Raw genomic sequence first — 24,050 nt, 5'->3', positions numbered from 1 at the left:
AAACGGCAGCAGAGAAATAAAGGAAGCCGCTTTATTCTGTTTTTATTCTGCTGCTGCTAACAAAGCAACATCGCTTGGTGACTTTGGGCTTTTTATATAGTCAGTTGGGCTTGTTCTATGAGCTGAGCTGCCTTGCTCATAGAACAATCTGAAGTGACTACAGAAACAAAGCCCATAATCAGAACTCAAAGAAAACGATGTAACAAGGGTACATTATTTATGATCTTCAGGCTATGTGCTTTGTTCCTACATCTAGTTCAGCTTGTACTATCAGCAAGGCAACCCTGCTCATAGGTGATAGCTGAGCAGAGTTGCAAGGCATAGGGAAAGTATGGGAACTACGAACAGGAGTAGAGGAGGTTGCTATTGGGTAGCTGTAAAACACAAATTGCTCTATAAACATTTTCTTTAACCTGCATGTAACTGCATATAAACTGTAATGCACACACCTTAAATTAAACGTTAATGCAAGGTAAACTAATATCTGGAAAATATGATTTTTTTTGTAGGTAAGGGCAGTTTGATCACTACAGAGTTCAGGTTAAATCTAGGGCATGGACTTGAATCCTGGTTGGTGCATTGGGGAAAAGCAATGGTGTATTTTTAGTGCTATTGGGTCCCATCCTATGATAGTAAACACTGCGAATATTTAAGTAATTTGTTGAAAAATGTATTACACATAATATAGCAGACTACAAAACTTTTAAAAGTATAAAATACACACAGTATGAGATGCTGCTGCAAATGTGCAAAAAGACTTCAAAGAAAACATTTTCGACTAATCTTTTGAAAAGGTGTAGATTTCTTTTCTGCTCCCAAAACGCCCCACCTCACCCTGCCTCCCTGAGCTTTCAGCAGCACGTGTTGCTCTCGAGCACACCCCTTACTGTACTTTTTAGTCCCCAGGAAAATGTTTGTGATCACCCATGCTCTATATGATCATGGAACTCCTTGGCGACTTGCAATATCCTTATAATGTACATCAGGGTGTTCTTTGTCCCATATATTAAACTTAATTATAATTGCTTACCTTGTTCATCTGCAGCATATCAATTCCAAAATGTGCCAAATGCTTAGCTATGTGTGGGTCGAGGACCGCCTCCTCTTCCTCAAAAGAGTACACATCTGCAAATGCACCAGAAGAAGGCACTGTATTATTGTCCCAATACCCAAACTAACTGGACGGCTCCATTTTTAAATCTACCGTGATGCACAAGGCAGTTTTTTTCTAGCCACATCTTATAACTCCCACTCAGCACACTCTGCAGCACCCATTGTACTTTCAAAGACATCTGTATGTCACAGAGACCTTGGCACATAAAAGACTCTCCTGTATTTCATTCAAAAATCAATCTTGTAAAGTACACTGTACATCATTATACTGTTAATATTAATAACTAATAATACAACACATCATTTGACATCCACAGTCAGCTTTACTGACAAAGCACAACACTCTCAATGCATATTACTTTCACTTAACTATTACACCCATATTTATAGGTCATTCTATGTGGTTGGTTTCATAATTCACAGAGTGTAAAACAAAATTGCAAAATTACATGTCATTTTAGCACAATTACACGTATTACACGAAATGCATTTTGCAGGGATCTCAAGTAACTTTATTCTGCACGGGTATGTCTTTCACGAAAAAAAAATTCTCCTCAACGTATTCAAACCAGTAAAAAACACTGACAATATCACGTTTTATGAAAATGCTGCAAATCTTGGACATGTAATTAAACGTGAAAATCTGTAATTCAGTAAGAATATGCTCGCGTAACAAAAACATTGCATAGACATTGCCATTAGGTACACTACATATCATCATATACTTAGACAGGATATCATCACGCTTCACATCATACACTCAAACATCAAAACATGCAATGCATATTCATATGGCTGATAATTGACTCTTACACTGTTGAAACCCTCCTTGCTTTATTTAAATTTCTTCTACACTTGTGTATACACCTGTAAGCTTTATGTTCCATTTTTTTTTTGGGGGGTCGGGTATGTAAAGTGCAGTGACATCCTAAATGGGGATTTGAGAAGCGCTACAAAATAAAAAATATTTTGATATGCCTATTTCAGCAAGTAGTAGCAAAACCAATAGGTCTAGCTTGTAAATGGCCAGGCTATTGGCTTTGCCAATGCTTGTTTACACTGGAAAGTGAATGTATACATCAAAAGACCTGTGCACGCAAATTTTGTTTACAGAGTGATTTTCTTTATACTTTAAAAGATGGGATTGCACTGTGTCTTCTAAAATTAATATTTATATTTAGTTTGTGATTAACGCACCATAAAAATCACAATCCATTGGAAGTGGAGCTAAAGATCCAGAGGCGAGGGAAGTGATCACTGCTTGGTTTGTAGGGGTACCACAGACCATATTAATTGTGCTGTTACACTATTTGGCCTAACCCTTCGCAATCGTCCTGCTCGATGCTAAGAAAGCCTTTGATAGATTATCTTGGTATTACCTAAGAGTGGTCAAGAAGAAGATGGGGTATGGTTCAAGATTTCTACATTCAATGCAGGTTCTATATCAGAAACCAGAAGCAAAAATCTTACTGATGGATCGTGTTTCTAATCTTACTCAGATTAGTAGAAAAACTTGCCCGGGTTGTCCTTGTTCTCCACTGTTACTTCTGAAACTTGCCCGGGTTGTCCTTGTTCTCCACTGATACTTGCTCTCTATCTGGAGCTTTTTTTTTGCATAAGCCCTTAATGTCAGAAGATATAACACTTGTTACATTATATGGGCTAGCTAACAAAATATTAGCTTATGAAGATGACATTGTGATTTTACAATCAGAAGTTGATATGACAATGGCACTTTTAAAAAAAATGAAACTGTACTCTTTGGGGAACTCATTTTAACTAAAAACAACAATGCAGATTATGTCTATCTCTCTTTGTTGAACGTAAGATCAGCGGAAAGTTGAATCTGCTGCCTATTCGGGGTTATCTGTTGTGCAGGGTTCATGATTTGGTGCTAATAAATTATGAGTCTCTTTAATGGAAGGTTAAAAAGAATCTAAAGAATTGGGACTCAATACAGGTCACGGGGGATTGGTCGCCAGCGGCCAATTCCATGCCGTGCATGGTCAGGGCTAGCTGCTCACGCGGTTGGACACGGGGAATGACCGCCAGCTAGGGCCTGCAGCCTATCCCACAGCACACAGCCGAAGGACATGCACAGCGTGGGGTTGCTTGCCTGTCAGGGCCAAGCCTTGCGGCCACATCCTCGCCACACTCGGCCTTGGCAGGGTGTTAACTTAACTTATGGTAGTCAAATATTATTTCACATTTAAAAAAAGGAAATTCACAGAAAAAAAAAGGTTAAAGTAACGTTATAATTAGGTGAAACTTTTGGTGCCAACATAACGTTTTAAACTCAGAAAACTACTGGGATTAACCAGCTATAGTTGTCTCTAGTAACTATAACTCATGCCCTAAGGTAATAATAGCTCGCACCCTCGCCAGGCACTGCTAATTTCCCCACATATTACATCACTTATGACATGTTCCATGACATCCTTGATAGCATCATTACAACATGTGAAATTATATAATTGTTGACAATACTATGCATGGCGAGGGCGTGAGTAATAGTTACGTTAAAGCACGAGTTATAACTACTAGAGATAACTATTTCTGGTGAATTTTAATGTTTTTTTGTTTAAACCGTTATGTTGGCACTGAAATTTTCACCTAACTATAACGTCGATTTAACCTTTGTTTTTTTCACTGAAAATATGTCAAATTAAATTGAAACACAGCAATTCCCAATACCCCCCTGGCACTAGCTACAGCGCAACATGGTCTGGCTGGGAGTGCCCGTACTTGTTGAAACCACTCAGTTGCACATTTCATGGTGACAAACACCACACACACTATACATATATATATATATTTTTTTCTAAGTACATTTTTTTAAAAGTATATGTGTATATATATATATATATATATATATATATATATATATATATATATATATATATATATATATATATATATATATATAAATATAGACACACATATACTTAAACAATATAATAAATACATAAAATGTAAATACATTTAATTTTAAATACTAACAGTAAAATAAACTTAAAGATTGATAACATACGAATGATCAACACAAATATGTAACATAACTTAAATATTTAAAAAACACATAAATATTTGTATTTAATACAATACACTAAATTCAGAAATAATATACACAGATATCTTAAAAATATAATAATATTTTAACAATTCAACAAATTTACAAAAACATTAACAGAAACCAAAAATAAATTAAAAAGTTTATATAAATTATTAAAGATATAAAATATATAAAAATACATGAAAACATTTTGGTAAGAGTTATACAAACATTATAAAAAAATTAATGAAAAACAAATACAATTGAACAACAATAATAAAAATCATATAAATCCTCTATAATTACCATTAGGGAAACAGTTGGATTTCGATGTGGCTTGATTTACTATTTCAATTCCAATTTACACAACAGCAGGGAAAGCACAGGACTTCGGAGGGGTAAGATTTACTATCATTGAACCCATCTAAGGAACAGTAGGGAAAGTGGTGTACTTCGGAAGGGTTAGAAATACTATTCCCACTCCAGTCTAAGCAACAGTAGGAAAGGTATTGGACTTCCAGAAGGGTCATTACTATTTGCACTCCTGCCTAAACAACAAAAGGAAAAGTGTTTAACTTCAGAAGGGTTGAATTTACTATTCCCAATCAAGTATAACCAACAGTAGGGAAAGTGATGGTCTTTGGAAGGTTTAGATTTACTATTCCAACTCCCGTCTAAAAAATAGATGGGAAACTGTCGGATTTTGGATGGGATTATATTCACTCGACCCACTGTACTGTATGCAAAAGAAGGGAAAGTGTTGATTTGGTAAGAATGACATATCCCATTAAAAAACTCAATAATTTTACAGAAAACACTGAAATACCTAACAATTATTTTAAAAATCATATCTTACCTGAAAAATGCATATACAATATAATGTTTGAAAAAGGTAAAAATATAAAAATAATCGCTTCCCCGGAGTGTCTTCGATGTGGCCGGGAGGAAGGCACGTTCATCCATACGGTTTGGCGGTGCCCTGCCTTTCGGAGGTCCTTGGGTGGGGACTTCCCTGTACGCCGCGGCTGGCCCTGCTACATGTCATGGAGGGGATGGGGGTAATGTGTACAAACGACATCTCATGCAATTGGGTTTCACACTGGCAAAGCGGGACATCGCCAAGGCGTGGAAGGCGATGCGGGCCTCCTCGGTGGCCGCATGGAAGAATGGATTAGATTTTTGTATGGGGATAGAACAACCTGTTTTTGTGGCCAGGGGGTGCCCAGGCAAGCACTACAGGATCTGGAAACAGTGGGTGGATTATCGGGGCCTGTGGTTTGACCCGCCAGCCGTGGCAGAGGCTCATCAGTTGGGGTGATTTCTTTCTATATAATTGTCCTGCGGAGATGCTGTGGGGGGGGCTGAGGGGGGTGTATTTTAGTATTCCAAGATTCTTCTGGTTGATCTATAGGCTGTGGATAGGACTGTGCGGACGTTGTGTAACCAAAGGGTGGGGGTGGGAGGGAGTTGGGGGGTTTTCTACATCATTTTGTATTACTCGAATGTTTTCTGAATGTATTTTGATCTTATTCCAAAAAGTCGATTGCCCTTGTGTCTGTATGGTCTGATTCTGCAGATGTCTCTGGTGTGCAAAGCCCTGCGATATATGCGCAACTTGACAAATAAAATATGTTTAAAAATTTTTAAAAAAGAATAAGAAAATTGGGTATGTTAGGAATACCCTGACCCCTCAGCCCTGCTCCTATGGTCCTCCTGGGGGCCTGCCAGGGCACAAAAGCATTCTTTTTTTCAATTTTTAAGCAGAAATCACAGCAGATTTGTGACTCAGGTGAAATTCTTTTTTAAAACACGGGTGTCACTTACCATGTCATGAGTGATGCAATATGTGAGGTCATAAGTCGTGCATTGCAGGGGCGTAAGTTATAGTTCGCTTAGGTATTTGTATGAGTGAAATCTGAGACTAACTTGAACGTCCCTGTAACCTTTGTTTTTTTCCAGTAGATTTCTAAGGTCTTTTAATTCTATTTCCTAACTATAAAGTCCCTGTAACCTTTGCTTTTTTTCAGTGAATATATATATTTATTTATTTATTTATATTCACACACGATATTCATGTCACACAATATTATTAATCTAATATCTTGGTCATTCACTAACTGTATTGCAGTGGACTGTCAACTCCTGATCCCCCTCCAACTTGGCAATGATGGTCAAGGTATGATGCTCGTTATGTATTGAGACTCCTTTATGAAGAGCGGAACATAAATAAAGTCAAAAGAATGGTAAAAGCATTTGGGGGTTAGCTGATGATGAGATTAATTCTAATAACTAGAAAATTAAGACTAAATACTCCTGGTCTGCCACATATTTTTCCTAACCACCTGGATATTAATGCTCAATATCTCTATTTCAAATGTATGGGTGGGTGTGCCAACTGCTCTTTTCTTTTTTTTCTACATGAATCTGAGGTACGGTTCTAAAGATTGTACATTATGTATTAAAGCTATTGCTTTAATTTTTTTCCACTTCCATAATAGAAAAGTACAGTGAAATAAACAATACAGAAATGTAATCTAAACATTTGCCCTCACAGTCATACAGCACAGATAAAATACTTTAAAAACTCATTGTATCCAGTGAACAAGGAAGGTATTTACAAATGGCAGAAGGAGAACTGGGTTTATAGAGAATTAATGAAGCACACTTTTGTGCTCCTGACTGTTTTCATAATGCATTGTTTTCTTAAGTCTGCAGCAGTAGACAAATTTAAAATGTAGCTTTCCCAAATGCAATTGATGAGTGTCACTGAATTAGTATAATGCAAATGTTCAGTATACCTACTCCTGTACAGCTGAAACTTAAATATTGCAGCAACATACCTGCACCATCCGGCGTGATTGATCCCAGTTTCACTGCCAGGGGGTACCCCATCTGCTTATGATGCTCCAGTGCATGTCCGTTTCCCCCTCGACCATCGAAGAACCACCTTCCACATAATATCGAACCGTCCGTCAGGTTCAGCCAAAGATTGTCCCGCATTTCACACTTCGCACACTTCCAGCCGCTAAATCCCATGGAAAGACAAACAGAAAAAGAAATGCCAACAAACAGTTGATCAACTTACAAATCATCAAAGTATATATTATAAATAAGGCTCACGGTTTTATGGCATTTATTTTTTAACATTTCCGTCTGTATTACTCCATATTTATATTTTGGCCATATTAATGATTTTTATCCATATTTATTTAGTGTTTTAAGAATTAATGGAGTTGAAAATGGTATATTTTCATGTTTATTTAACTGATAAACATGCACTCAAACTATGAAGCCTGTCACATTTTAGCAAATTAAGCACCAAATATAACAAAACATTACACCCACAAATAAATAAAAGCACTATATATACAAAATTATGTTAACAAATGCCTATATTTAGGGAAATGTCCTCCAGTTTTTTAACTCCCCATGTGCTCAGCGGTCCGCCTGGCCTTCATAAAGGGCAGCACGGAGAGTCTCTAACAAAATGACAACTTTTTGTAATTTTTACGCTTTTAAAAATAAATTCAGATAGTAAGCAAATTGTGTTCTGCCTGTATTTATCTGTAAAAATCTGTAAAAACAGTAAACTGGGAGTATTCATTAAAATTCATCTCATATCAGCGTTGATTGGATCAGTGCCCAGTTTTAAACTCACATACTCGCCGTATTTCCAAAAACACTCATTTAAGAAATTGACTTTGCAGTGTGAGGGGAAATACTAGGCAAAGACTTTGACATATGCTATGGAAAGGTTTTCAGAAGACCATTACCGGGTGGAGCTCACAGATACACACAGTAAACAACTTCTTAGGGTATCCTTTTTCACCCTTGAGCAGTCTGAGCAGAGGTGATCCTTGTGGTGTTAGGGCTTGGGAGATGGGGGGAGTTTGGAGGTTGGCAATGGATACAACTCAAAAGAAAACACTACTAAAAGGAAAGCAATGTAAGGTTCTACCCAAGTCCAACATTTACCAAGATGTGAGTACGACTGGTAAAAAGGTGTTGAATACTCTGCCTGTTATAGTGACGTGTACACGAAAAATACATTGGTAACTTGTCATTTCAATTTGAACCTCCAATCGAAATGCCTGATTGTACTGTACCATGGACAACTGATCATAGAATGTGGACATTATATGATTATTTCTGCAGCTGCTACCAACTGTCTATCTTATCGATGTGTGATGAGCAAGTTTAATAAAAAAAGAGTCAAAAAAAAAAAAGAAACAATTACCAAGATGTGCCCAACCCAACATTTGGAGATAATCATTAGCACTGTCTTGCATGAACAGCAAATTATAGAGTACCACTGTATTCACTGGATGCACCAGAAATGTCATCTGCCATGCTTGCGCTAAAAATGTACTTAGGAATGCGGTGTGGTGAAAAGGCAAGCAAACAGAGGCTGTACAAAATATGAAAAACCTCTGAACTGACCTATCTAATTTGACAAAATGGTGTAACTCAAAAAAAATTTTTTTCAAAGACCGTACACAGACACCTGAGAAACCAACAAAGAAGGACCCTTAAGAGAAGGACAATCGTTAAAAGCAATTGTGGCTGGTGCCCAGTATAAATATCTGAACAATATCTCACAATTGGGTCTATGAATCTCAGTTTTTTGTCTGTTGTTCCTATATGTTTTGTAGAATGTGAGAGTGTGTATGTATGAGCAGACTGAATGGTGAGATTGTTTTGAATGAATGTATAAGGCTGATTTTACTGAGTCTTTTTTATACTTGTTATTGTGGGGTTCTGTCTTGACAACATGTATGAAAAAGTTTGTGATGTATTTTTTGATTCATTTTTCCTTAATTGTCAAACTTTGTTTTGTATAAAACATTCAATAACAAACAAACAAAATTGCTTTTAAAATGCTAAAAAAATCTTTTATACCATAAAAAGAAATGAAAAGATAAATAAAATGTAATCCAAAAGAAAGTCACTGTCTCTTGGACATTTGGATATGTTTGTGCTTTGTCTTTGAAAAAAACATTTTTTGAGTTACATAATTTTGTCAAATTAGATAGGTCAGTTCAGAGGTTTTTCATATTTAGTACAGTTTCGTTTCCCCCTCCTCTAGACCCAAAAGAAACTCTTAGGGGGTACCTTTAGTGCATTTTCCAAGCAAGCAGAGGCTTACAAGAGATTCGTAAACGAGACAGGCCCTCGCTAAACGCTGACATTCACCCAGGTGTAAATCGCATAGTATATGGAATCTCGCAGCAATTGCAAGTATTACGTTTAGGAAAATCACTGTATTGCCCCAATTCTTGTCCTGAGCATTGGTTGCTCCTGATTTTGTTTCTCAGTAGCATTTTGTTCGCAGCCAGCTCAAAATATGATGTAAGACTTTAGTTGATCAGGCTTTGTGTGGAATTCTAAAGGTGCCTTCCGCGCTATGCCTATATATGACAAAGTATTGTGAGGTTGGTGCTCCACTACATTGCACTTGCACTGATTTTCTGTGCATAAATTCTTTTCAATGTGAAAATTGATGCTGCCAGTTCCGCCTCTTTGCATCATGCAAATGCCTACGTGAATAGTACAAGTGCAAGTTTATAAACAGCAGTGGCAAAGGCAAAGTTCCTTTTAACACTAACCTTTAAACAGATGATTACCCCACAACCAAAACCACACCTAAGCGTAGCTGCTTTTGTGCTGAACATTCTCTAAGCGGTTAAACGCGGCACTGTAATTAACAAATTCAGGCTAGAAAGGACTATGGGCCTGAGTATGAGTTTGGCGATGTTGGAGCGGGCTGCCGCGCCACCACTCCGTTCCCATACCGCCAAACGTCCCTGACGGCCACCCGCCAGATTACGAGTTACCTCATGGTTTGGCCGGCGGTCCTTTGACATGCCTATTAAAAAGGCACTGCAATGGGAGTGCCAAAGCCCATTCCAGCATGGAATGGACTGTAAAGTCCATGCAGTGCAGGATAGGGGGAGAACACCATGTGCCCCCCCTTCATGCATCTCATGGCTCTGAGGGAACAGGGTGCCCTGTAGAGCCCCCTATGTTTCCTCACTGCCAATGCTTTTATGGCGGGCTCACTGCCATGAAAAGCATGGATGTGAGGAAACTAGAAATATGCTTGGTGGTGCCGCAACAGCACTGCCAGCATATTGCGGCCCTCAGACTGCCACGCCACCCCCAGTTATCGTGGATCCCTGTCTGTTGCTGCAGTCCTATATCGGTCCGATCTCTGTACTCTTAATACGGCGATCGGACCACTGGTGCGGTGGTCCACGCCCGCCACCACACCTACATCACGAGTTTGGAGGTCATATGGATCGCCAAACTCGTAATCGGGCCCTTATGATTTGAATTTCTTCTTTTTGATCTGATTTAAAACAAGATAAACAAAGTTTTTTGAGCTGCCAGGAAGTATCGCTATGAAGGAGGTGAAGCAATGCAGATAACTTGTCAAGGGAAGGCCTAATTTGCTGTCTCCATTGGCATCAGAAGTCCATTCAGATAATTCTCTTACATCACCCGCCTAGCTCTTCAATTGATAAGTTGAATGTATTGGTCACTTTCTAATAACATTTCTTATTAACTCATGAACACATGAAAGAGCTGGGTGATCTGAGTTTACAGCTGGAAGCGCCCACAAGAACAGATGGTGTGTATCTGACCATGACTCAGAAAGGCTGACATGTTATGTGACTGATATGGCAGAACTCTATTTACTAGATCACTACTTACTAGATCACATCCTGGCACCTGAGAGCTTCATCTGGGTTTAGAACCATGCCCTGTAACCTGGGGAGACCATTTCTTACTTACTTTCAAAGTAAGGGGTACGGCAGTACCCACAAAAAATGCCTTAATCAGAAGAGGATGTGGCATTAGGGCCAGAGCTGATGACTTTGTAACTGGGGAACCAAGTTCAAGCCTCGGGTCGGTTCAACATTGTGTGATTCTGGGCAAGTAACTTCATCTCACTGTACCTCCCCCCACTCCCCAAAAACTGAATGTGACCTTGTGTACTGTAACTAGTGCTATATAGAACTGCAAAACAAAAAGAAACGAAGTTTCCAGAAAAAATGGTAAGTATTAACCCGTTGGCTGCTTCCGCTTTTTTGCGGCAGTGCGGCCGTTTTAAAAAACGGGCGCGGTCGCGTCGGCCATTGGCCAACGGCAGCACCAGCGAGGTAGTGCTGCCGTCGGCCAATGGCCGACGGCAGCAGCCAACAGGTTAAATGAGGTCCAGTTTGATTCACCACCTCTTAAACCCTGAACTTTCTAAAAGCTCCTGGTTTCATCAGGACCCGACAGCGAGCTTTACAGAGCTTGAGCAGGCATTAATTCAAGCATGCATGCCAACTCTCCCGATGCAGGCGGGAGACTACCGATTCCTGCATGTTAAAACCAGATTCCTCTTTGGGCTTAAGCCGACAAGGACTGGTCTTGTGTGGCTCTGAGTATGCACTGCCAGTATCCTGCTCCTGCAGGTCAGCGCACCATATTTTTGTCACGCTCTCTGCCTGCTGTAGCTCTTTCTCCATTCTCCTGACAGGTAAGGGACATAAATGTATATTTACACTTAGTCCCGTACATGACAATAGACCAGATTCAGGCCTCCATAGAAGCAAATGGGAGAAATACATTCTCTCGTTGACTTTTTTTTTTAAATCTCCCACTTTCCTCTTCTAAAATGTTGTCATGTATGATTCAAGCTTTATAGATCATCAAATTCCCAAACAATCAGGCACCTACAGCCAGTCTGCTGTCCTCATCCGTAACCCATAGTACAAAAGAGAGCCGCAGTTATGAAATTACAAACTCGCAGGACAAGAGCATTAACAATCAACCGCACCCCAAAGTCATTTTCAGCAGAAGCAGTCTACAGCTATGAGAGAGGCCAAGACAATCTTACTAAAACTCCTGAATTGCCCAGGCAGCAAATTTGTCTACAGAACTCTTTTGAATTATTTTTCTGCTCATTGATAACTGCTGCTTGCAATCACTCTCATCCCCTCACAGCACTTATTTAAAGAGCTTGCGGCCACATGCATCATTGTTGCCGTTTGCGATTTCTTAATTGCGAAAATTAAGGAATCGCAATTAAGAAATCTCAAAAGGCTATGCATTAAGAAATCGCATTTTTTTTTGCGATTTCTTAAAATTCCTTAATTGCGATTCACAATTTGCGAATCGCAATTAAGGAATCCCTTCCCATTGATTCCGATGGGCCTAGAGGCCCATACGAATGAATGGGAAGTCATTCTCAATTTGCGATTAGCAATTTGCGAATCGCAAATTGAGAATGCAATTTCAAGGGTGCAGGGGGGGTCCAAAGGACCCCCCTGCACCCCTGAAATATAACTTTAAGTGCATTTTTCACACACACGTGCCCTTAATGAAACTTTCAAAAATGCACTTTTGTGCACTTTTTAAAATTTTCGCAAATTACCATGAAGGTCAACTTTATGGTAATTTACCTCTCCCTATTTGCGAATTCGCAAATTTAAAATGTTCATGCATTGCATTTAAGAAATCTCAAAATGCGATTTCTTAAATGCAATCGCAATTTTAGAAATCGCAAAATGATTGCGATTTCTAAAACTGCGAAAAACATGATGCATCCCAATTTAGTCAATTGCATTCGCAAACGGCGATTCGCACCGTTTGCGAATGCATTTGACAATGATGCATGTGCCCGTATATCACTTTATTTCGGGAAGCAGCCTTTACAACGCAACCGTAACAACGAATGCAGTTACACTGCCTGCCGTTGCAACGCAAAAGGTATGCAGCAGTGGGTAGAAGGTGTTGGATTTAACTCCAACACCTTCCCTACTGTTGCACACACTGGAGTTGGAATAGAAAATTCATCTTTTCCAACTTCCAGCGCCCCCCCCCCCCCCACCCCCTGACAGAAAGTCGGGGTAAAGTTTGGCTTTGAACGGCATGCGATGTAATGGCATGTGTTGTAACGTCACATATCCCTTCATTTCTAGTATAAGGTAACAACAATCCGTCCTTTTATTGAAACAGAATCTCTGCCATGCTCAACCGAACAAACCTTGACTGTCACTCTTTCTGAACTACCATGCTTATGAGACACTTCCCAGCCCATTCCAGATTCAGAAGTACCTGGTTGTGCTGCAGTTGAGAACAGCTAGGATTTCCAGATTACTACCCGTCACCAGGACATCATAGGTTTGCTACAACAAATAATTGTTGTAATGTGTGCTGGTCCAGTTTCAGAAGCCTAAAAGTAAAAAATGTAATATCCTGATGATACAGACTCATCTGAGAACCCTAAGGAGAGCTGCCACGTAGACCCATGACACTTACGCCCGTTTATGACAGTCGTGACTTTTGAGCTGGGATTTTTAAGCTAAACGGCAGGTCTGGCTAAAGGTATCACACAGGACGTGGGTCCACCTGGCTGCAATGAGCGGTGCAGTGAACCTGTGAGCAAAGCGAGATGTATAATATGGAATGAGACGAGATCATATGAGATTATATGCTCAGAGCAGGAATACACACAGGGCGGGACACAGGTTTTGTATCATCACAAACATGGGGCACATAAGCTATCTCGCACAGTGTCGGGCCTACCTCTAGACAGTACTCCTCTGAGGTAGCACTCTGGATAGAGCGGGGGCAGAGCAAAGGTTCCAGTAGTTCTTTCAGAACCACTTTGGACACTTGCACCTTAGTGACAAACTCTTCCGGAGTCTAATAGTCAAAGAACAAGCATGAACTGTAAAATGTGCATGCTTCATTGTCTCTAATCCAGAGTGGTGGCCATCTTAACACCAGGAAAAATGACTGTTTGGAAAGAACAACTGACACATTAAAGCTTCTATAAACTAGTGGAGTGGACAACCTAAGATCTCTGAGTCACCTCTGCCATTCCGTGCTTTTTAACCCTCATAAGAGCTACCAGATTTTGAGGCCTTCCCTACACCAGAGCACCACAAAACCAGTCCTCAACCATGCTCTAAGGAAGAAAAAGGGGATAGATGCCATCCCCTGCCAAGCTCCTCTAAACCTCCAGTAAGCAGTTACAGGGAGCTCTCCACCCTTGGCCGACAGTATTGAAGGAAGAGAGAGTCAAGAAAGAGAGATCAGCCGATTGTGAACTAACTGCCACTGCTTGCACCTCCTCCCACCGAAGCTCACGGACTTAGGGTCTGATTAGGCTGCCGGTCAGACGTAATGGCGGAAGCAGGACCGCCCTACTAGTAGTATGCGGTTGTGCTGCCCCCATCACAATGAGACCGCCTTCAAGGCAGTCGCAATGTGTATACTTTGTATTGCGGAGTGTGCTGCGGGCTGCAGCACATGCCGCAGAACAAAACATACACATCTTATGTATCCCTTACACTATGTGGCAGGCACCATGTGGTGCCTGCCACATGGTGCAGAGATATGTAGGGGTGCCATAGGTGCCCCCCAGGACCCATAGAGGAGGCCAACGGGGGAAGGTGGCGCTGGTAGGAGCTCCCAAGTCACTTTCCGCCTGCCTGTCGGACATGGTGGTCTTTCCCCAAGCCTGTCGTGATCCGACCGCCTGCATCATATTGCGGTGGTCAGATCAGATGGGTTGGATGGCGGTGGGATCGCCACCGACGGCCTAACGGTGGTGGTCCCACCGCCATCGTAATCAGGTATTTAGTGCGGGATCGTCTAGCCTCAGCATAAACAAGCATTGGCATAGGGAAGCAATAGGTCTCGCTGACGGCCTTGCCAATTTTAGCCATGTTGTACTCTAGTATGGCTGATATTTAGTATGTCTAAAAGCTATTGGTGTGAAGGGGCATGGAGTGAAGTTTTCTAAAGTGTGGCGCCTGAAATTTGGGGCATCCATTCAAATCCTAGTGCATCTTCCTTCATGCACCGTTCAGTCCCACTGTAACTAACATCAAGAAGGGTCTCCACGGGGAGGAGCCTAGCTCGCGAGCGTAATGGTCGCCCTTTAGCTCGGCTCCCGCAGCCCTCCGTCCTGATTGCCTATCCTGTCTTCTATCCTGTCCGGGGACGACACATTTTTATGGAATTGGAAACAGAACGACTTGTTTGTACTTACCATCTGGCCCAGGGGTCTCGATGTGCAGCGGCTCCGGAGTTGTGGCCTCTGCGAGATCGGGGCCTCCGCGAGACTTAGACCGGGACCTAGCCGGTGGGATCCGTCGGCTCTCGGCCCCGGCCGAGAGCGAGAACCAGTGATGGGAGCCGTTGTGCGAAGATCCCGGCAATCCTGACCCGGGCCTGTCCTGGTGGCCACGCAGCCGATGTGGGTGAGAAGCCCCAGGACCTGATTCTGTGAAGGGGTCTCCCCCCGCCGCTGCTTTGTCCGGCGGCCCTGGTCCTCGGTGCCCGGACTCCGCTTATTTGGGGCGCCGGTGCCGGTGCTGGCGGAGACCCGTGTTGGGCGAAAACATCCTTTTGGCATCGGGCCGCCCTTGCTGAGACCCCCGGAGCTTGTAAAGTCCTACATTTTCGAACTGTTTTTTCCGGGGGTCTTGGTGGGCGGCGATTGGGCTGTTTCACGAAATGGCGGCCGGCCCTCTTGAACAAGGATCACCCGGTGGCAGCGGGCTTGTGTTGCCTAATTGTGCGGGGATTGGATCCGGTGGGCGTGAGCCAACGGTCAGAGATATCCTGGCAGCCCTGAGATCCCTGCACGCATCCCTGGCCCCGGGCGTCTCGGTGGGTCCGCCACGATCTGCCGCCATTTTGGGAGGCCGTTTCTTCTTATCGCCCTCCTGTTTCACTGACTCCATTGCCTCACCCCCCACGATTGACTTGAGTGTTTCCACCACTGATCGAAGATCGTGTAGTGTGCCGGTGACTTTGGGGCGCCCTGTTTTTCGGGGTTCGGGCCCCGGGGACTTGGACGCTGTGCCGCGGCCCTGTTCGACATTACTGTCTGGAACTACTTGTGGACTGCATCCTGTGCCTGCTCCGATGACTTTGCCTGTGTCGATACCAGAAACCACCCCGCCCGCTCCAGTGGTGAAACTGAACTCCTGTTTTTCATTACTCGTATTGCGATTGTTGATGCATCTACACTTTCTGTTTGGACTTCTGCTCCCTTTCGGACCTATCTACCCCCCATGTAGTTATGCTGGTCACCATTTTACTCGATTACATGCTGATCTCGTATTTAGTACTTGGTTTTACATTGACATGTGGTGGGTGGGGTTTGTCGCTCGAAAGGGTTGGGGGTGATATGTGCGACTCCTGTTGGATTTCTGGTATACGATTTGGTTGCACAATTGTTTCTAACCATATAAAGGTGGAAGGGCCCCTTCTCGTTATGTTTTGTTGCGCAGGATGGGGTGTCGTCCTGGTCTGTTATTGGCTGTGCTTGTCCGGTTGGGCGGAGGGCGGCGGCCGACCACTCTGATTATTGTTATCCTGCTCCTCCCTCCTGTATTCTTCTTTCTGCTTCTGTTCCTCCTTTTTCTTGTTCTTCCTTCTTTCTTTCTTCTTGCTATATTTCGGGTTCTGGTTTAGGGCGACAGGCACGCTGTTTGAAGGGTAGGCCATAGCCTTCTACAGGGGTGCAGGGTGGGACGGGTGGGTTGGGTTCTACTTTTTGTTTGTTTTCTAGTTCTATGGCCCTTTTGTGTCTCTTTTTCGTGAGGCCGCGTCTGTCCTGACCTCCTGTGGGGTGTTTCGGGTGGGGTGTGTGGCGTCGTTAATTCTCCTGCTGTGTCTAGGCTGCCTTTCTCCTCGATCGCCTTACCCTCACTTGTGCTACTACTCCTGTTGTCTCATATTTTCCCGCCACGGGGGGCCTGTGTCGGCGTGTCATCTTCCTTTCGTTTTTCTATTTCCTTCCCTCCCTTTTTTTCATTGTTTTTCTTGTCCTCCCTCCCCTTTCCTTTCCCTTCCTCTTCCCCCTCCCCTTTTCGTCCCCTTCCCTTTTCCTCCCCGTTTCCTAGAGGTTATCATGACGGGCTGGTTTTGATGCACTGTTTTTCCGATCCCTCTGTTTTGGCTTGGTTGTGTCTTGGGTGGCGGGCATGTTACGAGGATAATGCTCTGGGGCCGAGTATGTCTCACATATCCTGATTTTCTCGAATGCATTGTTTTGTCCCCCCTGTGCTGCGTCTCCATGCCCCCTTATAACTGTTGAGGTTGGTTACGAGATATCGGATGTCCCCACATCGTCGTGGGCCTTGGTCGTGGTCGTGGACCTTGGTCAGCGGACTCGATAATTCTCGCTTCGGTGCTTACTCTAATCAGGGGTTCCACTCGGCAACTCTGGGCATTAGCTTGCCTAATCTCCACAACGGCCCCACCAATTCCGGGGATGCCTGGCTCCACGTTGGGGACTCCCAGAAAGGGACTATCCCACAGGGAAAGCCAGGACGGGTTCCCCAGAGTTATACAGCGCCGGGACGCCCCGTTGCTGGGGCAGCTGTGCGCTTTACAAGTATACTACATTTACATTTACATTTACATTGAAAGTGAGCCTGTCATGCGCCTTTTTCCCCATATTATAAAATTAAGCCTATTTACTCCTGTGTCTTAGCCCTTTGATTCTTACGTTTCTTCTTCCCTTCTACGATTGTACGGCCTCTGCTCTGTGCTGACTGATTCTGTAATGTTTGTCTTGAGACCTCTGCTTGCTTTGCACATTGCGGCCGGCCGGCTTGGTTGTAGGCCTCGACTTGTCTCTCCTTTTGATGTTAATAAAGGTTTAAAAAAAAAAAAAAAGAAGGGTCTCCAATTCAAAAGTGACTACATGCATCCAATAACACCAACAGGGTATGTGTGTCTCTCTCAGGAAGTCGAAGATACTTTAGGGACTAATGCATGGCTCAAGCAGCTCAGACTGCAGGACTGACCTCACAGAGTGGAGAATATGTAGGCAGCAAATCCGTTTGACAGGCATGCCTCTGTCTACAGTCTGTAATGTGTCTGCTTCTTGCAAGACTCTGGCTAACAAATCATAAAGTGGCATTTAAGGGTGTCAAGGAGCACACTCACCTAAAGGTCTAAACTGTCTAACTTGGCAACACATCTTCAAGGGAAACAGATATAGAATAGTGGCAAGACGTCAGAGATAACATTAACCCTTATGTATGCCAGCAGATGCCACACAGCTCTCTTTTCCTCCAAGATATGAGGGCTCCTGGTAAGAATACAAGATTTTTCCAGAAAGGTGTGGTCAGCATCCTTTTCAGCCTAAAAGTGCAAGGCAAAGATGTGTACCCCATGCCTATCAAACCAAGTTGCCACCAATGATAAAAGGTAATTCACTTTTTGGTGAATCCATTCATATCAGAGTCCAATACTCCATTGAGGGAGCAACTTGTACCAGAAATCGTATAGAGCACATATACATCCAGTGAATCAAACTCTACCCAGTCAGACATGTTGAAATGAAGAGCAGGAAGCCTAAAAGTGATTGGGCCTGGAACTTTTGCCGTTACACATGGCCCATAAAAACACCTGTTAAGCATAAATAAATGCGTAACACCAAATAATAATGGCCATTACCCCCAACAGAGATGTAAAGACCTATTAAGTTGTATAAAGTGTTGGGAAGTGGTATAGAGATCTGTTGCTATTGTCAATGTTTTTAGAAAGGAAACAAGAGTGATGTGAAAGGACGCTAATGTTAAGTGTTGGAAGTAATAGGTGGAGATGATCAAAGGCACCAATATTATGGGGGAGAAACTGGGCTATATAATAATCTAGTGCCATGGGTATCAAATGTACCATTGGTGGCGGTAAAATGTGGAGTAGAGGCGCTAAAAATATATAATATAATCTTCCATACATTGGGTTTCGGTCGTCCCACTTCATCCTTGGTCCATTCAACATCTTGCTTTCGCCCACAACAGCATACTGAAACGTGTCAACTCACTTCATCCGTTGGATGTCTTGTATTGTAATAGACAGCATCATTAGCGGCTGCTGTTTGCTAAGAGTGGCATGAGGAGGGGGGGGGTGATAGGGGTCGGGAGGGGAGGGAAAATAAAAAATAATGATTCAAAAAAAGGTAACTTCAGCCAGCCGCTTCCCGCATCTCGCTCCTTTCTCTTCTTCAGGCACAGGCTCTTACAGGGCAACCAAAACCGGTCCTGGCAAAGTGCTCTGCCGCCCCCCGGGGGGTTGTGGGTGCCACCGAGCTCTTTGCCAGGGCCGGTTTTCGGCCGATTTTGTTACAGGGCCGATGCTGGAAAAACAGCCGTGTAACAAAACCGTCCCCCAGGGGCCAAAACCGCCCCCCCGTGCGGCGGACCAGGAGATTGCCCAGTGCCCGCTATGACCAGTCCAGCCCTGGGCTCTTAGCCTGCCCTGCACTCTCGATTAGTGCCCCAGGACAGACTGGGAGTCTGTGCCTGATCTCTCCAACCCCAGCAATGCAGCTGGGGTTGGAGAGAGGTTCACTGGCCATGAGAAGGCCGGCCAAACCGTCATGTGCAGTAAAGGGAGTGCACACACCACTCCCCTCAGTGTTGTCACCTCCCAGGCCCTGCCCCCAAGACGACAGCAAAGGAGAAATAAAAGGTGTGTTGTTTAATTTTCCTTTGCTGTCATTTTTGGGGGGACGCCGCCGCTGGACAGAAACTCAGTAAATTTGCGCATGTTAGCAGGCGAATTCCGTGTGTTTCGCCAGAACGTTTTGCCCATAAGTAAACACAATAACTTGACAATGTTTACATTTTTAGAGAAGTGTAACCCTGCAACATCATTCTGATGCATCTTCCTTGAATCAAGTCTAAGGAGCGAGAGTTTTGGGTGTAATTTTATGCAGACACTGCCCAAATTCACAAAATTTTGACTGAGTATTAAGGACAACAGGAAGGCAAAGAGAAGTTTAGATACAGGACGTCGTAGGCAGCCGCACTTTGGAACAACTCCTTCACCTCGGTTGTATGACATTACAACGCATGCTAATACATCGCATGCCATTACATTGCTGTTTTACAACGCAAGTCGTTACAACGACTTGCGTTGGAGGGCGCTAGACTTAGGAGTAGTATAATATTACTATTCCAACTCCAGTCTACATACAGTAGGGAAGTTGTTGGATAGTAAATTATACTATTCCTTGTCCTAGAGCGCCATCCGGCGCAAGTCGTTGTAAAGACTTGCGTTCTAAAAACCGCGATGTAATGGCATCGCGATGTAACGACCGCGTTGTAAACGACGTTTCCCTTCACCTCACACAACTCTTCACAGCAACAAAAACATCCCCACAAAGAGGCTCAATTTGAGATCTTTAAAAAGTCCCTATGCTAAAGTGCATGATATCCCTCTTAGTACTGGCCCGAAGTCTCAACATACCCACGCCACAAGCAGTACTAACAGATGCCATGCAATATTTTAAATTACAGGTGTGGTACACTAGCGCTGTTGGGCTACAGAAAAGTAAAGCACTTTCATAACCCCAACACACTACCCCGAGGGATATTGTGAGCAGTCCAGTGCATTGTAACCTAATGTAATGTAAATAGGTACTTAAGCGGCTACTCCACAGAGTGTTCCGGAGCTGAAAGGACCACAAGACAGTTTGCACTAAAACAGGTAGGCCTAGATCTAAAGTTGGAATAGCCAGGTTTTTAGTTGCCTCCTAAAGGAGAGGAGATGCTGCACCAGTCTAAGAGAAAGTGACAGGCTGTTCCGTAGTCGAGAGGCCATCACTTGGAAGGAGCGACCACCCATGCCGGAGCGGGAGAACTTAGGGATGGTCGTCAAAAGCTGTGCTGAGGAAGCCCGTTTCGGGACATAGTGCTGAATCCTTTCCCGAATGTAAGAAGCACCGTATTATGTAGGGCCTTAAAGGCCAGGGCTTTAAAATGGATCCTCTTCCAGACCGGTAGCCAGTGCAAAGATTTCAAGTGGGTAGACACTCGCGCTCTGGGACCCACCATGAGAATAGCTCTGGCCGCCGCATTATGGATCCCCTGCAAGCGACCTAGTAGATAGTCAGGGAGGCCCTGGTACAGGACGTTGACGTAGTCTAGCCTTGATACAATCAGGGCCTGGACTACACTCTTCCTGTGTGAGACCAGAAGCAGGGGAATAAAATTCTTTAACATTTTCAGCAGCCCAAAACAGGTGGCGGCAACAGTTTGAATCTGAGCCTTAATGGACAGGTCAGCGTCTAGCTTGACCCCAAGGTTCTTCACGGTGCTTACTGGGGGGGTGGGGGGGACATATCCTGTGGACACCATTGGCGCCATGTTTCACGGGGACTAGGAACAAAAAAAATCATCTCCGATTTCTCCGGATTGCACTTTAATTGGTTACGTTTTGGCCAGGAAAACACCTCAGTCAAGCAGGCATTTATCTCACTGCCTCTGGAATCAGCACCCTTGTCACAGGTGAACAGCACATGCGTGTCATCAGCATATGATACTATTTTTGCGCCATGTTCCTCAGCTACGAGCGCAAGGGGGGCCATATACACATTAACCTGTTTGCCGCAGTGCGGGCATTCCACGGAGTGGGCGGGGCTGCGTCGGCCGTTCGCAGCACCAGGGAGGTAGTGCTTGCGACGGCCGACGGGAGCACAGAAGGGGATAAAAAGTGTCACGCTCAGGATCGAGCCCTGTGGTACCCATACCTTCAAAGGGGGGATGAGAGCCGCAAAGGGAGGGAACCAGATTGTTTGCTGACGGTCTCCTAAAAAGGAGGTGAACCACCTGAGTACCGTGCCACCAAAGCCGCAGTCCTGGAGCTTACGCATGAGCCGGTCGTGTGGCATGGTATCGAAGGCCACTGAAAGGTCCAGCAATACCAGTACCGTGTTATTCCCTGTATCTAGTGTCGCTGTAATAGTTTCAGAGATTTCTTTTTTTTTTTTTCAAATTTTTATTTGAGAATACAAATAATACAAATAATACAAACAAAACAAAAGATACAAAAGATACGAAAATACAGAAATACAAAAAAATACAAAGTCACTAAATTACAGGCATACACATAAGCAAATATAAAGCGTAAGGATGGCTCATTGGAAAATGGAAGACAGAAAATAATGCATGGGCAGATACATACAACACTTTCAGTGGGGTGATAATACGTTCAGGATACAATAGAGCTTAAAGGGTACATAAAATGGGTCCATAATAGACAATTGTCATTTGAGAACAATGTTCTTACCATCCATGCATAATAAATTGGAGCCGTAGAGCAAAAATAGGGGGAGAGGTGAAGGGGGTGTCGTGTCGTTATGCCTGACTGCCCAGGCCCAGTAAGGAGGCACCCAACCATTCAAGATGCAATTCGAAACAATAACAGCAATTACGGACAACAGAGCTAACACATTGGCTTTCTCTAATGACCAAGCAGACCAAATGTATTCCCTCATAAAGGAAGTCAGAAACATGGACGCACACGGGGGGTCCATAAGTCAACAATTAAGACAACTGGAGTATATCACACGAAGACAATTAAACCAAAGGATGCATGCATCGACCCTTATCCAATATCACAAAGCCAAACGGATTCCAAGGGGCTTACGGCTGTCAATAAAACCAATGTTGTTTCGATTCAACCTAAACACGAAGTTTATGGATAAATGGTATTGTATCCTTAACAAATGCTCATTGGATTTAATACTACTTATAATTGAGGAACTTGCTAAGACCATAAGGGAACTAGAAGAAGAAATAAATATACTGAAAACAGAATTGGAGACCAGGATGGAGGTGGATTCTTGGAAAATTAGTCTAGAGGGAATCAATCGTAAACTTGAGACATATGAGAAGGAATTACAAGAGGGGAAGCTTCGCAAGTATAAACGGGACACCATAGATTACAAACTCAACGAGGTTTATACATGGGCAGACATTTATGCCCGTCGCAAGTTTGTCCCATCAAAAAGAACAACACCGGCCCAACATTCATCAGAAGAAAGCCTGGTCACTGACAAGGAGACATCAATTCAGAGAGGACCAGTTAGAGTAACACAGGAAGGAGAGATAATATCAACTGACAGTAGTCAACATGCAACAACAAGTAGACACACAGCTTTTTTGTCACAGGACCAGGATCAAGGACAACCACCCACGACGCAAACAACATCATCCACAACAAACGCAAAACAAGGCGAGGAAGTGGCCGGCAAAGCATTACGGAGCGGACGGACAGTAGTCTAATAATAAACATTTCGTCCATAACACTAACAAAACAACAAATAACAACGTTGAACAAAGGACTATCATTTGTGCCTACCACTCCAACCAATGAATTAGAAACTGAAGGTGCATTTTTCCGGTTCATGAGAACACTGAAATTAAAACATTACTTTGGCAATGTGGTTGAACCTGCAGATGTTCAAATAGAATCAACAGACAAGCAATTCAGACCAAAAAGTGTATTCCAAGCCCCAACATCGCATAAAATGCTTGACACCTTTGAGATCATGGTGAAGAAGGATCTAAAGACACTAGATTACAAGAGGAAAAGATACAACAATTTGACAAAAAATGAACAGCACATAATCACCAATCTGGCCAACGATGAAAGAGTAACAATACAAACAGCTGATAAGGGGGGAGCACTAGTGCTTATGGACACCTGGTATTATGAGCACAAAGTACAAGAACACGTCTCGAACCAAGACACATATCTTCAGTTGCCTTCGGATCCTACTACAACACTTCAGAAAATGTTGGAAGGAATACTACAGACAGCTAAACTGAATGACATAGTGGATGATCAAACAGAGGCATTTCTAACAGTCAAAAATCCAAAAAGACCACATATATACATGATCCCAAAGATACATAAACATCCTACCAATCCACCGTTCAGACCGATAGTGTCAGGGTGCGGATCTATTTTTGACCCCATAGGACAATATATTGATCACTACTTGCAAAAATTCGTTCAGCAGTGGGGTTCTTACATCAGAGACACAACTGATTTTTTTGAACAAATTATC

At 43.1% G+C, this 24,050-nt stretch overlaps 1 protein-coding gene across 1 annotated transcript in view; it reads right to left on the bottom strand.

Moving 5' to 3' along the window:
* The window catches only part of USP13 (ubiquitin specific peptidase 13), a 425,163-nt gene that overhangs the window by 146,791 nt on the left and 254,322 nt on the right, over positions 1-24,050 (bottom strand). The window contains exons 6-7 of the mRNA XM_078667087.1: positions 7,006-7,190; positions 1,031-1,125 (exon numbers count right to left, since the gene is read on the bottom strand). Of these exons, the coding sequence (XP_078523213.1) occupies positions 1,031-1,125; positions 7,006-7,190 (280 nt within the window). The remainder of the gene's footprint in view (positions 1-1,030; positions 1,126-7,005; positions 7,191-24,050) is intronic.

This window comes from Lissotriton helveticus, chromosome 11 (genome assembly GCF_964261635.1).
Source record: "Lissotriton helveticus chromosome 11, aLisHel1.1, whole genome shotgun sequence".
NCBI lineage: Eukaryota > Metazoa > Chordata > Amphibia > Caudata > Salamandridae > Lissotriton > Lissotriton helveticus.
This window is presented reverse-complemented; position numbering and strand designations above follow the sequence as displayed.